Source organism: Aphelocoma coerulescens, chromosome 4A, assembly GCF_041296385.1.
Source record: "Aphelocoma coerulescens isolate FSJ_1873_10779 chromosome 4A, UR_Acoe_1.0, whole genome shotgun sequence".
Lineage (NCBI taxonomy): Eukaryota > Metazoa > Chordata > Aves > Passeriformes > Corvidae > Aphelocoma > Aphelocoma coerulescens.
In genome coordinates this window covers 7,952,209-7,968,979 of record NC_091018.1, presented here as the reverse complement: position 1 = coordinate 7,968,979, position 16,771 = coordinate 7,952,209, and the positions used below count along the sequence as shown (strand labels likewise).

The 16,771-nt window shown below is 46.1% G+C and overlaps 1 protein-coding gene across 14 annotated transcripts in view; it reads right to left on the bottom strand.

The window, feature by feature from the left end:
* MBNL3 (muscleblind like splicing regulator 3) overlaps positions 1–16,771 on the bottom strand; it is a 97,501-nt gene that overhangs the window by 46,076 nt on the left and 34,654 nt on the right. For 9 of the 14 annotated variants that reach the window (XR_011150910.1, XR_011150911.1, XM_069015193.1 and 6 more), the window contains exon 2: positions 14,227–15,218. The exons of 4 other annotated variants lie outside the window; for them this stretch is intronic. Coding sequence is in view for 8 of the 10 variants with exons in the window: in XM_069015193.1 (XP_068871294.1) it covers positions 14,227–14,400 (174 nt within the window). In the remaining 2 variants the exon portion in view is untranslated. Of the gene's footprint in view, positions 1–14,226; positions 15,219–15,364; positions 15,437–16,771 lie in introns of those variants that run through there. One more of the 14 variants, XM_069015192.1, reaches the window with a different exon arrangement.

The following is a 16,771-nucleotide window of genomic DNA, read 5'->3' as shown; positions in this document are numbered from 1 at the left end:
CCAGGCTACAGTTCAGTTCACCAAAGACCAAGCTTTGCCCTCGTGCTCCTCTTTCAGCTACACGTGCCAGGCATATTTGTGCACAGCAGCACATTTCCCCTCTGCTCTAGCTTTGCCAAGAAGCTACCAAGCGACCAGAAATGGGCTGTGTGCCACAAACTCCACACACTCTCGCTCATCTCCGATCAAGGACCCCAAAGCTTTCTGGTACATGCCAGGCCTCACATTTCATGACCACAGTATAATGAACTTGCTGTTGGTCAAAGGATTAAAGGTGCAGATACAAAAAGTACCTTCAAGAGAGCTCCTGCAGCCTGCTAGGCACAGCAGGCAAGGACCACACATCTCACACAGGCCCTGGCTTCCAAAGAGGACATTCAGACCAAGTGACATTGAATCACAGCCCTCCATCTAGGAGGCAGCAAGGTTTGAAGAGAAAGGAAGAAAGAAAAAAACCAAGCAAAAATAAAAAGAAAGCTTCCCTTGCCCTAGGCAAATATTCCACCTTGGTCAGCTTTTGCAGACTGATCTATTTAGTGGGTTGTTTATTACAACCAGTAACATATGCACATTTAAGTGCATAGAAGGGATTTTTCTCTTAAAACACACCTTCAGAAGTGTTCTTTAAGCAGCACCTGCCACTAGAAAGCAGATATGTGACCAATATTTGCAACCATCTCAAGTGAAAGGGAGGTTAAAGCAGTGTAAATGTTAGGAGCTGAACCCATGGAGAAGCATAGCAAGCTGTGGTGGCAACAACCTTTTGCCATGGAGGTAAACATGATGGGCTCACAATGCCAAAGATAATACACTGACATCTTTAAGGGCAAAAGGAGAATTTGGCAATAACCATTCTGGGATAAAACTGCAATTAGGGAGACATATTTAGGTGCAGTTCACATGCATTAGTCACAAGTGCCACACAGGAAGCCAGCTTTAATGAACACGATGCCCAATTCTGCAACAAAATCTGAAAACTTTTTAATATACAATGGATTTATTACAACAGCCTTGGCCAGAGCAAAATTTCTACCTCTTCTAATTACAACAGCCCTCACAGATCCTGTTCCCACAGTCTGTTATGCAGGCTCGTGAGGGTCTATGCAGATTCACACTCCCAACCACACTCAGCCAAAGTAGGTCCATGCTCTTGTCCCTAACTGAGCACACTCAAGTAACAAACCCTTCCAAGGAACAGTAAGCCAACACAGATACTGCAAACCAGATTGCTCATGGAGGCTTTCTGCTCACCCTGCATTCAATGTTGACCCAGATAGCCAAAATTCAGGTCTCTACACTGATGTACAGCCCAAAGATCCCAAAATCTAGCAAGAGTGGTCTGCTTTCTCCACATGATGCCAGGAATTGGGATTAAGTGTTAATGCATTTTGTAGAAACCATTATTTCAGCTGCTGAGAGGTTAATTCCATGTAGCCACTGATGAGATCTGTTCCCTTCGCTGTAACAAGAGCTGTAGGACAGGACACTGAAAAGGCTGTATGCCTAGTTAGGTAGATGTATCTACTTACTCCTGCAGGATGCAACTTTTGGCCTGACCTAAATTCTCCTCTGAGCAGCACTGGTATAAAGTGCCAGAACAGCTAAGAAAAGAATGTGTCCTGTGTGTGCATGTGTGTCTGTCCCAGCTGACCAACAGGAATGGAACTGATCAGGGCTTTCCTTTCATTTGCTTGGTGTTTTGGAGTTCATGTTCTTAATAACCACTAGAATCGCTTATTTTTGTTTGAGAGCACAAGAGAAAAGCTGGGGGAGGCAGAAGCAACTAAAGCATATCCATGTGGATGTGCTTGCTTATTGAGGCTTGATGCATAAAAGCAAACTGATCAAATTACCATGGGGTTTTTCTGTATTGCTGCTCTGCTTTCTGAACTCCTGCCCTGAGCTGCTTATCCTTGTCCCATTCACCAGTGCAGTGAAGACTGCCTGAGATTCTCAACCTTTTGTAGATGAGGAGGAATGCAAGGGTTACCTTTTGAAGGCTGTTTTCTATTAAAAAGCTATCTTAAACAACATGACTTCCTTAGGCAGCAGACACCTGACCTCAAGTATTTTGCTTTTGCTACTGACAAGAGATACCTTCAGATGCAGCACAATTCCCTTCCTAATAGGGCAGCAAGAAAAAGACCTTTCACTGCCGTCACCAGGCACAGTCAGGATGAGTCAGCTGGAATGCAAATGTTCATTTGCTTTTAGGTGGGATGGGCCCATATAGATGGGGGTAGGAGGGATTGGAGGATTTTTTCTGCAAGGAAGAGTGACCTTTCTTGAGGACATCTGCAGTCTCTCCACCACGTGAGAGGAGTAGCTGCAAAGAAGCTCCAGGGTCATTAGCAAGTCTGGAATGCAGCAGGACCAGTGCCTACATAAGCAAACACTCCAGCACTCACTGGAAAAACGCTCTGTTTTAAACTGAGATAGATGGACTTCTGATAGGGCTCCAGCAAAAATCCCTGCACAAACTTTTCTTCAAGTGCCTCTGATACAGGCCAAGAAGGACAAAGTAAGAAAAGTGCTAACACTTTTCCCCTGATTTGGCTAAGCACTGTAAGGATGCTTAAACTCATTCTCCAAGAATTAGCACAATTGAAACAGAAAAAAACCCCCAGTTTTCAGTAGGGATTTTGTCCTACCTAATGTGAGCTCTATTCCAAGTAAAGACTTCTAAAGATTTTATATTACTGGGGACTCTTCAAAAACCCATGCAGAGAAACACAAAACAACAATGAAAATCCTCTTAATTCAATCTGTGCTTTATCGCACAAGGCCGCAGCAGGGGATTTCTAGCTGTGGGAATACTCATCAATGCTACAGCTCAGGGTCCTGCTCCAAACACAAAATGAGACAGTCCCAGCCTGAAGAGTTTTCAGTCTAAATACACCAGACTTAGTGGAAAAACCCCAGGCAGCTAGGGGAAGCCTCAGCAACACCCAGACTGCATTCCAGTTGCACTGTGCTGGGCTGCTGCAGCTGTGATGCCCTTGATGCCTCCTGAGCTCCTCCCTCCTGGCAGCCTGCTGGTCCAACCTCTGCATTGCTAGCTAAAAGTGATCCTGCCCTGTGGGAGACGGCGATTTCCTACACTGCCCATTTGTCTCTCAGCCCCCAAAGGATTCCCCCCACCCCCAACTCTCCGAAGGATGGTGCAGAGCAGTTTGAGTGGGCTCTGGTGACAAGCATGACCTGGGCTGTGTGAGGTAATCCACACCCTGCTGTGACGTGCCAGCCAGCAGATGCTGATAAAACTGGCAGTGATGGGTAGCCAGGGTCCCTGCCACATCCCCGACCTTCCCAGTCCAATGGGAAAGTGGCTTGGGGAGCTGCATTGCTCCTCCCCAGAGTCACCCCCACCTCCTTCCCTCGAGGTCATCCCTTGCAGCTCAGAGAAGGTTTCAGACATACCTGTCTTGCTTTTATCAACCCTCATGGCTTTCCAGCTCCAAGCACCAGAGTCACTCAGCCTGCCTACCTTGCTCCGGCTCCTACCCTGCCGCACATCATCAAGGTTTTACAGGCAACAGGATGGACACAGCAGGGAGTCAAAATCTTCAGGGGAGGTAACCGCGATTACCTCTTCATCTGCAAGGGCAGCAGATGCACTGAGAAATAAAAATGACTGCTGAAGAAATAGGAGAGGAGAGCAAGAGACTTCCTGGGCTGCCTTGTACAGTCCCTGCAGACACCACAACAGGGACAAACAGGACAGGGGAGCTGCAGGAGGGCTTGGAGACAAATAGGCCCAGAGGGGAGGAGGAAATGGAGCAGAAAGAAGAAACAGGGCATTAGAATAAGGCTGCAAGTCTTGCACCATTGGAGCAAGATTTGGAGGGTTTCTTCATTAGCAGGAGCATCTTTTAACACCTTCCCCTACAATGTTTAGGAAGGAGCAACATTCCCTCCAAAGAAAACTCTCTGTCTTGAAAGTCTGCTGGTTTATGAAACAAGATTCCCTCACAGGGAGGAAAGAGCTGTCCTTCCTACAGCTGACCTACAACACCATCATCTCTGCCATGGCAAAGCCCTCCTTAAAGGCTCATCTATATATGTCTGGCTTTCAACTTCCCACCACTCTGAGTACTAAAGTGCTACTGCATGGGCTGAAATGTCCAACCCCATGAGGCTCTTGCTTTCTCCTGGCAAACTCATCCTGGGTTTGCTATCTGCAGCATCACGTGGAAGGGACTTTGGGAGCAGAGCCCAAGCACTGCATGCAGCACAACACTGCACAAACCAACCATTTGGGATCAAGCAGCCTTGAAATGGCCACAAGCCTTACCCATGCTCTGATCCTTAAGAAATGGACAGCAGGAGGAAGAAACATAGATCAGTGGGATCGGCCAACACCACTGGGATTACATGCTGAGGTTTTGTATTCAAACTCTGCTCGGTTGAAGCACGGCTCTTTAAGGACCTAATCTCCGTGTGACTGTTCCCAGCACCAGCCGTGCCCCTGCGGATAACAGGGACTTAGGGAAGCACTGTCATGATGACCGCGCTCTCAGGCACGCTGGCTGCAACTCCACCGTGTTGGTGCTGCCCTGGCCACCTCTGCATCCCCAGATACTCCCAAATGCCCCTCCGTTTAAGAGCTGTCTCCTCTCACTATTCACCCAGAGCTGATCACAGCACCTCAGAGTTGATAAGGCAAAGAAGAAGTAATGAGACAGAGTTAAAGCACCATGTTTCAGGCTACTGGCTTAAATCCCCATCAGAACCTGGTGTGGGTACTGCTGGGCAGAGATGTGGACACCATTCATGCAACTCAGCTGGATTCCAACAATCTGTAGTAGTTGTTTTGGATTTTTTTCTGACACCAGTGTAGGAGAACAGCTAAAAGTTAGTGCTGTGTTAATGCAGAGTATGGTCAGAAGCAAGACAGAACTTGGAGACCACTCACCAGGGCAATGAACTGTGATACCATACCCATTCTGGAGTACCAGCTAAACTGCTGCTGGTTCCCATTCCCAGGACTGTTAATTTAAGCAGAATTTGCCTCTCTTGTTAATGGTGCTCTGTGCACCTACCTCAGCAAGGGGTGGGGGCCAGCAGCACCCACACAGCAGTTATGCTGGACTGGGTGGTGGGTCTTTCTCTCTACTGAGCAGCCAGATTAATACACAAAGTAGCTTGTTTTAAACATTCACATTCCACTACTGTAAGAGGAAAACTCCTTCCCAGAGCACAGGCTGCCACCTTCCAAACAAAGTCAGACACTGACCTCCTCCCCCACCGCCAATGACCTTATAAGCACTGATCATGGTTCTAATAATATCCTGCATTGTAAGTGGGCCATCTGCCGTAACATTTCATTACAAACTTGGGTTATTGCTTAATTTGAGTATGCTCATGTCCCAGCAAGCCAATTGTGCCCTCTCAGGAATATGATTCTTCCTCACAGCCTTAAGCTAAATGTTGCAGAAAGGCACCTCCAGGTCTCAGCTTTCCAGCTTGGAGCTTAAGCATGCAGAGAACAGCACTGAGCCATTCCCAAGTGCTGGCTTCAGATAGAGGAACTAAAAACACAGTTAGTGGTTAATAATCCTCACTCCAGCATCCAGCTCCTCTGACGGTGCGGACACTGAGTAACCATGTCACTGAAATCCTAAACCAAGGCCAAACACTAACCAGACGTTCAGAGAACCAGATGTAAAGCCTAGGGCTTCCGAGAGATCAGCATTACTTTTGTGCCATGTACCTTCTACTGTGTGGACAGCAGAAAGATTTTACTATCCTAATGCATTAGCCACGATTTAGCTAAATATTTTCATTGCCATTACAGAAGAGGGGGCTTTCCTAACAGGCAGGTAAGCTTACAGAACTAAGCACATTTGATAGATATTCCTTTGGAAGGAGCCAGGGTTTGAAAAGCTTACTCAGTTAGGACACCTGTCTAAAACACCTAGAGTCCTGCTACTACAGCAGCTTAGCTACACTCAGCCTTAAAATACTTTTTTTTTTTTTTTTTTACTGCTCCTGTGGGGTCAAAAAGTGCAATTAGGCACAGAGACTGACATTACAACACTTTGAAGCAGTTTGCATCATCACAAGGCTCTAAAAGCTGGTTTTCCAAATCCTCAGCCTTTCCTCTAATCAAAAGACCGTCACCAGACATGGCATGAGGACTGTATGGGGGTGAGGAAGGGGGTCAGTGCCTGGATCCCTACTGTTTTATGAATAGCAATAAAACAGTATTAATAAGCCAGAAGTAAAACTGCGCCTGTATGAGCAACATTCACCCAAGGTCTTCAAAGCATTTATTTTAATACCAGCAAAACAATATTTATAGGGGCAGATTTTTAAAGAGCTCAGCTCCTCACTTGGAAATCTAACCACTTATTGAAATGCTCTGTGGGAGATGTCAGACGATGGGCTCTCCAAAAAGCTTGGCACATCTTGTTTATATTTGTTTTAAAGCTTTCAAACAGCTCAATTACATGAAAGCATGTTACTGCACCCTCCTTCAGAAGGGTGAACCAAGTGGCAGAAAACTATTGTCAGCTAAGGGATTACATCAAACTGATGCTATGCCGCTGAAGAAATCCACCAACTCCACACACTCATTCAGTCACTCCCCTTGAAGGCATCTTTCACCACCTTCCCCCCAGTTTGTTTTGCTGGCCTAATGCAATTAGGAGCATGAGAAGTCCCTAGGTAGCTTCACTGGCACTGCAGCAAGACAGGACATCACAGTGACATCTTTGCCAGACTCTGTCCAGGCATAGAGACATGTAGGTTTGGTGCTTCTATTTCAATCCCAGTGTTAGCTACTGCTACACATCAGGGCTGGAAGATGTAATACTTGAACTTCTTCCCTAGAAGAATTTGTCAGTGCCACATTTTGCAACACGGCACTGTGTGAGGTGCCAGAGCTCACAGTATGCACACACCCATCCTTTGTGCTCCCTTGGCCAATTCTGACTCACAGCAGGCAGGGGTAAACGCAAGCGCAGACACTTGCTATCTGGGCCCAGCACCTCATCTCCCTCCTCCCTGTGCAGAGGAAGACCCTGGGGCTCACAGAGTATCCCCCTGCTGTTGTGCTGGGTCACAGGTATGGAGCTTGTGCTTCCAGATCCCAGCTGCAAACTCAAGGTGTGCGTGCAAAGAAACTCCCAAACGCCAAAGGTGGCAGAGGAAATGACCATGGGCAGCTCTCCCCCTTTAGAGACTGGCTGAGAAGACCGCTTCCCAGGCTCAAAACCTGGTGCAACAGCTCACTCCAGCAAAAGGAGCTCTTTGCTGCCCACAAGAACTCTACAGAGCACTTAAAATCAGGCTTAAGTATTTTACAGAACCAGAATCTTGGTCTGGAGGGCTTTGCCCTTAAAATGGCAAAGCAAGCTTCAGGAGCAGGAGGTGCCATGCCACGACCAGTGGAACATTGCAATATGCCCATAAAAGGTTTCAAAATGTATCTGCTTAAGCACACACAGAAGCTCAGAAGGGTTTAGAGTCACATCCCAAAAGAATTTATCTCCTGCATTTTCAGGCAAGTGTGAGCAGCAGTCAGCACTTTACCATCATCTTCCTAACCAGAAGCCCAAGGTTACTCTTGGCTAATATTAATGATGCAAATGCTGCTGGCTTTACCCTTTGAGGTGGGTGGTTTGCTCATGCCACAGGGAGAAGAAGGAAGCAACATGAGCTGCAGAGAGGAGCAGAGGCCCTGCATTGCCAGGGCTGGCTGGTGAGGAAAGGAGAGGCAAGGCTGGCAGCAAAACCCCACTGCTGAATGTGTTTGGCCCACCTCCCTGAAGAGGCTGGCCTCCAAAATGTGGTCTCAGGACCAGTCTGTGGGCACAGCTCTGCTTTCCAGCATGTACAAGGGGAAAAGCACACAAGTCTGAGAGCCAAGGAAAAGCTGTAATAAATTAATCAGCTGCAAGAAGACAGACAAGGATGGTGTTCTGTGCTTGCTCCTTGCACTGGGAGTGCCTCCCAATGTGCCAACCTGTGCCTACACCTCTGCCAGCCTCTTGAACCTGTCCCAGAAACACCACACATGAGACTGGCACTCACACACAGGCAACAGCAAAAGGATCTGCTGCTCCTGTGTGGGCAAGCCCTCAGGAGAAACGTGGGGTCAGGAGGTCTCCATCTATTGCACAGCAAATACCCAGTCACCAAATATCCACTCTCAGCAGGAGTACAAGCAACGAGCTAAGAAGAGAGCATCCTTCCAGGGTGGCACCAGAACTAGACTATGCACCAGGAAATCTACAGACATCTCACCTTTCTTGCCATGTTACCATGGACAACACCAAGTTTCACAAAGCACAAGTCTTTGTAAATGTAAAGGCCCAGGTAGTGTTCCCTGCTGAGGCTGCTCAGCTACAGAAGACCCAGTAGAGATAAGGACAAGGCCAACCTCTTTGCCCTCCATAACACACCTCAAAGATCACCTGCTTGCTTTAGAGCACCGACAAGAATTCCTGTCAAGGACTCTTGCATTACATCTTTGCAAATGGCTGGCAATGAACAAGATCTTCCTGAATCTCCCTCCCTGTCTACTGGTGTCCTTGCAGCACAGTCACCAGGTAGCACCAGCCTGTTTCCAGTTACAGACATTCATCACCCAGCAGCTCTGCAGAGAGCCACGACCAAGGGAATTCTAGCTGCTGGACTTTGTATTCATTGCCTAAAGCGCTCTGTCCTCCTACTAACCCTGCCACAGTGGCATCAACCTGCAACAGAGAAGCAAGGGGACAGCTCAGAGCAGCAATCTTCTACTGCAAAGCCCACCAGTGCTCATCTGTCATGGTTCAGCTGTCAAAAAGTCACAGACAAATGAAGTGAGACTACTGGGCCATCAGAGAAACCATTGGATAACACTAAACAAATCAAACAGGCTGTGCACAGACCTCTGTTGCACAGAAAGATCAGCTAGGCAGATTAAAGAAACAAGGTGTATCCTTTCCCTGCAAAGCTGAACATGCCTAGGGAGGTCACACATGATCTTCAAGTAACCCGACTTGACCCCACAGAGAGCATCTGCAGTCCAGACACTGGGGCAGGCCTAGGAGATGCTCAGCCACAGGCAGTGCCAGGTAAGCTTCTCCATCAGTGCTCTCCATCCCACAGATGTGCCAAAAACTTCTGAAGACACTACAGAGAGTATAGACAGCATGTGTGCCAATTAAATTAAGCTGTGAAAACATGGAGCTTGTTGTAATCTATAGACAAGAAGGGATCAGGCCTAAATTATTTTTCCCCCACAAGCTCTCTATTCTCCTTGAAATACCAATTTATTTCAGAGAGAAATACAAAGAGAAATACAGAAATTAACAGAGAAGACAGAGAAATACAGTATTAACAGTTTTTATAAATAAAATTGAGTCTAAATACATTTTTCCCCTCTTTAAGATGTTTGATTTGGTAGTTCTAAAAAGCACTTATAACATGCCATAAGACACATGAGCATCCAGAGTGGACAGAATTCTGCTGCAGATCTACTGTTGCCACACAGGTAAGTGGCTTAATGACCAAGGAAAAGTGGATGTTTGTTACACAGGTGACTTGGCTCAACACTCTTCATGTGGAATATTTCCATCTCCATTACACTGAGCGGAGACATGCAGTCAGAATGTCTCCAAAAATACCACTATGGCTTTGTTTGCTTTCTTCTTCCTCTCTAAAAGTGTAACCATATGCTAAGTTTAGTGGGTGTTTTTAGTTGTTTCCTAGTTTGGAGTTTATTTAAATTTTTAAAAAATAGATTTGATTGCCAACCAGTAACAGTCAGAAATAATTCTAGTCAAGTCAGCATAAACCAGGTACAAATTAGCATGAAAACTGTGAGGAACGGCCTCAGGGACATCAGTTTCAAGATCATACAGTACATCTATTGCCCAAGCAGTGTGAACTTTTTAGATTGCCATGGGACTTTGAATATTATTACCAAAGAATAACACTTCTTTCAGAAAATAGGCAATTTAGACAAAACTACTTGTAACTCCTTTTTATGCCTGTTCACAGAAAATTTTCACCTTTTTTTAATAGAGTACTGCTTTGAAACATGTGATAGTTTAACAATGTTTTTTACATTAGACCTCCCAGAGTCAAAATTCATATTACTGAAATTTTTCACCCCACTATTTTCCATCTCAAAATGCTCTTTGAAGCTTCAATTTGCATTAACATTCATAAAGAAAATTTTAAAACACTAAAACAGCAAAAAAACCCAGCCCACACCTCACAAAGCTGCGTTCACAAATTTTTTTTAAATCGCAAGTCCTCAGTGCAGATACCCAAACTGTGAGCAGTATAAATCAAAGCCTCTGTGAATACCTGATGTACATTACCTACATATTTTTATATAATATGTCACCATCTCCTAATGCCCCATCTCTCAGCTCTCTGCTCCAGTAGTGACAAAAGATGATGCTTTTTTTCCTTCCTCACAACATCAGAAACTGAAAACACAACCAATGACTTGCTGGCCAGGAACTAAGAGTCGGACAAGCTCATATCCTGCCCTCCTGATCCAGCCTGAATAGGGAAGTTAATGACTTGATTAACAGCCCACCAAAGTGCCAAAACAAACCTCTGTCAGAATTGCCATGAGCCAGCAAACCATGTTCTGATCCTTACAAAACGCACTGGCTCTGCATGGGACAGTGCACACTGAGCCTGGGAGAGAAGCAATGAACAAACCCAAAGGCCACACGAGTTTACAGGAATGACATGATATTCCTCTCCTTTGCTCAGAATGTCTCTGAGGTGCCACAGGACCTGCCTAGGAGGTACCAGAGAGCACCGGCCACTGTCCAGCAGCTGTCATGGTCACTTCCGGAAGGAGGGTGGCCCAGCACAGCTGGCTCTTGTGCCTCTGGATTGCCCTGCAATCAAGCAGTGCAGCTTTTCCTGCCATTCAAGCAAATTAATTCAGAGAACACTGCTTCCAGAATAATAAGGAGGGATGCACAAGTAGAGTGAGAGCTCTCTTGGCATCGGATTCAAATTGCAGCTTCTTGCAAGGAACTATTTTTAAGTTTTATATCAATCTGCTTAAGAAAGGTTCCTTCTACTGCCTACAAATGTGCAAACTACCTATTCGAAGAAACACAGCTCAGGACAGCAAGATCCTGCACTTTCAACCTAATCAAGACCAGATATTTCACAACCAAAGCATTGCACAATACACAATGTCCCTGCAGAGCTTTTTCTGGTGATCGCGACCTGAGCATCAGTGAGGGCCCTTATTAGCTTCAAGGAGTCCTGTGTGTTCTTCACAAGATTACAGGTAGCACACAGTCACCCATGAAACAACCGACACTGAGGCAGTCTGACTGCTTCTGGAAGTGTTACTGCTTTTTCCACCGCCAACAGGTGTAGAACTGCTATAGGAGATTGAGGGGAAAAAAGGGAAAAAGGGGGATGCAGTAAGCATATGGATGCTGCACATGACCTGACCAGTGAGGTGAAACTATTGTTTGCTGGGTTATCAGAAGTTCCTGTATGAAGGCATTGTTCAAGCTTAAGAGGTCTCTGAGAAAAAAAAAAAAAAAAGCAACAGCAGCACACAATGGATGCAGATAAGCAACGTCTGAACAAAGGCCTGGGCGGCTGCAGAAAACTTATTAGCCGCAAGCATCCTATATCCTGCCGCCAACAAAGCAACACAGATGTTCTGCTAATGCAGGTGTGAAAAGACAAGGGAGCACTAAGCAGCTATTGAGCGCTCAGAAGGAGAGGGTCAGTGTACCACAGTGTTGGGCACAGAGACGTCCACAGGATGGGCATGAAAGGCCTCTTAGCAGGTCTGAGAATGTAATATCTCTCTGGTCACCGGTGAGGGTGGCTACCCTTACAGCCATGAGCCCCTAAGACCACTGCAAACAGGGCTTTGCAAGTTCAGCTCTGGCCAGGAACAGAATGACCACTGTTTGAGGGTTTAGTCCCCAGGGGGTTATCGCCATTGGGAAATGCATGGCGTTAGACACACACACACACACACATACTCAGGCTGCAGCGTTGGGGACCGCAGCCCTCCATGGCATAGGGAAATACGGTTCTGTCCACTGAGAGCTGCTGGATCCATGGGTCTGAAGAAAGTGCTCCAAGACCCACTTTCTTGTCTGCAAAGAGGGGTGTAGAAACAGCCCCATCACCAACCCTTGGCCAAGTGCTCTGCACAGTTGGACCTCTCCTCAAGTACTTCCCAAAGACAGAGTTGTCAGCCCTCCATGAGGCTTCCCTAAGTCCAAAAAACCTCTTCCCTGGAAAATTCAGGCCACTTAACCAGCACATACTGGGCATCTGCTACTGTGCCAAGAGGAAACTGTAACAAGGACATTATTTAACAGACAGTTACACTGGAAACACCCCGAGCTGTAGAACCGGGCTGTAGAAGATCACACCCTACTCCTTCCACTGTTTTTTTTTTTTGTTTGTTTGTTTTCTTAACATGGTGTTCCCACCCCATCCCCACTGCTGAAGTGGGAAAAGGGGTTGCTCATACCAGTGGATGGGATTTGAACCCCAGCTGCCCATGGACTTGGTCCTGCATGTCCTCCCAGCCCCAACTGTGCAGAGAGGGGCTGGCATAGAGAGCCTGGTTCTGCTGCAGGAACTGCACTGACAACAGCACACGTGGGGAAGCGTCACACACCAGGTGACAGCACAGCTCAGAGCCCAGCCAAGCTGGGTCGCTGCACAGAGACACCTCCCCAAGATGCTGCAAACACCACCAAGAGGCACAAAACTACCCTCCATAGCATGACAGCCCTCCTTTCCATTCACAAACAAACACTGTAAAATACGAACATATTAATCTCCTCATTAAAAGTATCTGCATTGCCACTTGCTACAATTCAGAAGTTTCAAGAGCATAAAAAACAAGGGTTTTTTTCCCCTTCCATAAAAAAATTGTTTGTCTCTCACTGACAGCAAACCAGCAATGTAAATGAACATTTGAAAGTCACCATAAAACTAAGAGAGTCATTGCATATAATCAGATTAAAAAGAGAAAACCTAACGCAAACAGAAAACTTGAGCTTCTTGGAAAAAGAGAACAGAAGTGAAAACTTGAAGAAGCCACTAACAGGAACAAAATGGGTAATCCAGTCTTAGTCCAGATCCAGTTCTGGTCTGAATCTCTGCATATATAATTCTACCAGTTCTGTAACTCATTATGTTCATTATGCATTATTTATAAAAATAAATCCAAATCTTTTCAAGCAACAGTTGAAGTTCAAGAGAAAACTTCTAAGATTGTAAAATTTTCCAGACTCTTTCTAGAAATTTTAACAGGTCAATTACTCTGGTCAAAACATTAAACACAATCTCAAAAATTCTCATTTGCTACCAGTTGCCCATATGGTCTCAGTAAAAATACTATCGAGAAGCCATACATTTGGGTAAAAGAAAAAAAAAAAGTGGATGTTCCTTTCCCAAGAACTATGGTGAAGGGAGGCCAGAAAGAGATACCAACATCCCCCTCCTGTGAGCCTGCCCCACTCCTCACTGTGACTCATAGCCCAGGTCTTTGGTATTTTTGAAAGAAACCCCTGGAGCTCCAGCAGGGACAAGCATCCAAGAGCCATTTACTGCCTCCAAAATCGACTCTGCAAGGATTAGCACCAACCACAGGGCTCAGCCATTGCTCCAACAGGCCAGGCCTGGCAGAGCCATCGAGTTTGTGTGCTCCTCACAGAAAGCATTTTCCCAATGGCCATTTCTGGAAAAGTTGTTCTCCGATCATTTTGGCTGGTCCTCATCTACAGGACAGTGTTAGAGTGGCTTTTGCAACTCTGTCTTCAGGAAATACATGTAAAGCTGATTCATTATCTTAAAATGCTGCTTTCATTTCTGCTCATTAAAAGCACATTTCAGATCCCTGCACCAAATGCACAGCTGATGTGATCTGGACACTCAAACACTGGGTTTCAGTTCTCTCTACTCTTCTTATTTCATTTGCTGCCCACAACCCGTGTTCTCTATTTCAGGGACAACTATATCAGACCTGAGCTACCACTGAAAAATGCCCTGGGTAAAATCCTCTCTCCCTGCAATGCCTGGCACTCCAGGCAAATCGTACCCAATGTCACTCAGCCTAGATTTCAGGAGCTGCATCCCACACCAGCAGCATCCTCCCTGCACAGAGCAATAAACAGCTGTTCTGCACAACCCACACCCCTGCAAACCGAGCCACTAGGAAGGGAAGGAAAAGCAAGGAAGCTTAGGTAATGCATGTGTTACAGTCCTCACCTTTAGGGAGTCAAAGCAGGCAATAACTCGACCATTTTCCACATGGCAACTCCGTGATGGATGGGCGAACTTGCACTCTGCATCAGACCGAGAACAAGTCCCTCTCTGAAACTCTCGACACACTTCTAACGTCAGCCATTTTGTATCACGAACCAGGGAAACGTTTACAGCCATATTAAAAAACAAAAATTAAAATGCAAGCAATCGCACCCTTCCTCAGGGTAATATTTACTGCTGATCTTCTTTTTTCTTCTTTTTTTTTAAAAAAAGGGTAAAAAAGTGAATTCAAGTTAAACGTGAAGAAATAACTAACTTGTTGCTTTGGTAGAACTCCTATTCATCAGCACTTAGGTTTTCATTTAAGTCAAATCGTGTTTCTTTAAACAAGAATTAAACATAAAGCCAATCATAAAATAGAAATCTTATCAGAACAACTGAAAATCAAATTAGAGGCCAGCTCCTAAAAGTGCAATTGTAGAAGTTAAAATACAAGTGTTATATTTTGTGCCACTGCCAAAGTTACTTGCAAATAACTGGCAGATTTTCAAAAGAATTCTGTGCTCTCCAGTTAATGGTTTCAATGATTCTTGCAAAAAGCATATGCTGCTGGCAGCACTTCAGTTTGTGGAACGGTCTCGGTCCTTGGGGAGAAAACTTCGGGCTTGGTGGTTTTTTCCTTCTATTTCTTGCTTCTAAAAATTATGGTTCATGAGCATCAAAACAGGCAAAAGGATGTCTGATTTTTTTTCTTTCTTTTCTTTTAAATATTTGCTACATAGTCGGGGGAAGGAAAAAAATAAAATGGCTGAGCAAACTGCGTGTAAATGGGGAGCAAAAAAAAAAAAAAAAGGGCAAGGCTGAAGGAGCCGCCGTCAGGGCACGGACCGCAAGCAACGCCGAATTAAACAGAGGGGGGCGCGAGGGGCAGAGAGAGGCAGCCCTAGACAGAAATCCAAGCAGCGGTGGCTTCAGGAAAGGCACTTTTCAGCAACCTGCAGGAAAAAGAGAAATAGAATCAGCCAGGAGCTTGCGGCCCCGTTCGGGCGGGCGCGGGGCGGCGCCGGCGGCCATTGCGGGCACGGGGGCACTGCCCGCGCCGCGCTGCGCATGGGAGGCGGAGCCGGCCAATGGCGCTTACCGTTACAGCAGCACCCGCGGGCAGCCGACCAATACAAGAGACCGTTTCATACTGCCCCGGTGGGTGCCCGCCGTACGCCGCAGCCCCGGGACCCTCCGGGACCCCCGGACCCCGCCCGGACAGGCCGAGAGAGGAGAGGACAGCCCAACCTCCGGGACAGCGGCGGGGGCTGCACCCCCCCAGGCCCTCCCAGACTACGGGGGAATATTTTGCTCTTCAGTTGGTTTTTTTGGGGGGGTTTTTTTTGGTTTTTTAAAATTCACATTAACTAACCCACCCCCTCTTCAGGGGTAGGAAGCGTTCAGGCAGGAAGGTGGCTTTCATATATACAAGGCTACAACTCAGCCCTACATCCCTCCGCGCTTCAAGGTGTTCCATTAAACCCTCCCCCAGCGCAGGGCTGCTCCTGCCGATGGCACATGAAGACAAACGACTGGTTCACAGCCACTCCTCTATGGATTCAGAGCCTACAACACTAAGAGCAAATCCGCCAGGGAAACCTAAGCCGCACACACACGGAAAAAATTAACTCATTGCTCACAGCTGTAATTTTCCACCAGACCAAAGGAAACTCGAATTACTCTGACTCCAGCAACTTGTGTTATACAACAAACAACTTTCAATGCATTACAGTTGAAGGCTTCCTTGGCATCCACTAAAACGTTCAACTGTCCCTAGTTGCCCATTCTAATATTAATTGTACCATTGCCGCCTGATAGGATTGGGCTGTTTCCAAGTTCCCAATCCAGTCCTTTATCTTAGTAAAGGATGACTGTCCACTTTTGCAAACATTTGACAGGCGCGGGATGTTGCCTGTGTGACTGCTATTAAGATTTCAAGCTTTCGTAGGAGAAGAGCCTCCAACTACAAAAAAAGGAAGCTTAAATTTCTCTTTTATTATTGGTGTGTTATTGCAATTACACTGATCAGTAACTGAAACCTACTGGAGCTGGAAACAATGGAAACAATGCTACCACGGAAGAAGTGTGGGAAGACGCTGTCATCAGCAGCAGGGGGTGGGGCACAGAGGCTCTTTGATTCACAGATCGAATTATTTCAATTTAGAGAAAACAACACTCGTTAAACCTATATTGCCAGTATTTTCTAGGCTTAATTAAGACTAAAGTTGGTAACAAAACCTGCCCAGATCCCTCCAATCCAGCTTGAAGCATCACCACAAAGCTTGGTCTGACCCATGTTTCTGGAAGGACCTTTGCATTTTTGCACATCAGGTGGGGAACAGAGACTGCAAACATCGTATTTGCTAAGCGTGATTTAAACTTCAAAGAGAAGGAAAAGAGGCACATCTAACCATGCTCATTTCTTTTGGGTTTTGTAAAGAAGAGATGCTCTAAATCAATTCCAATTGTGCAAACGGGGCAAATTTATACAGGAATCCCATTCACT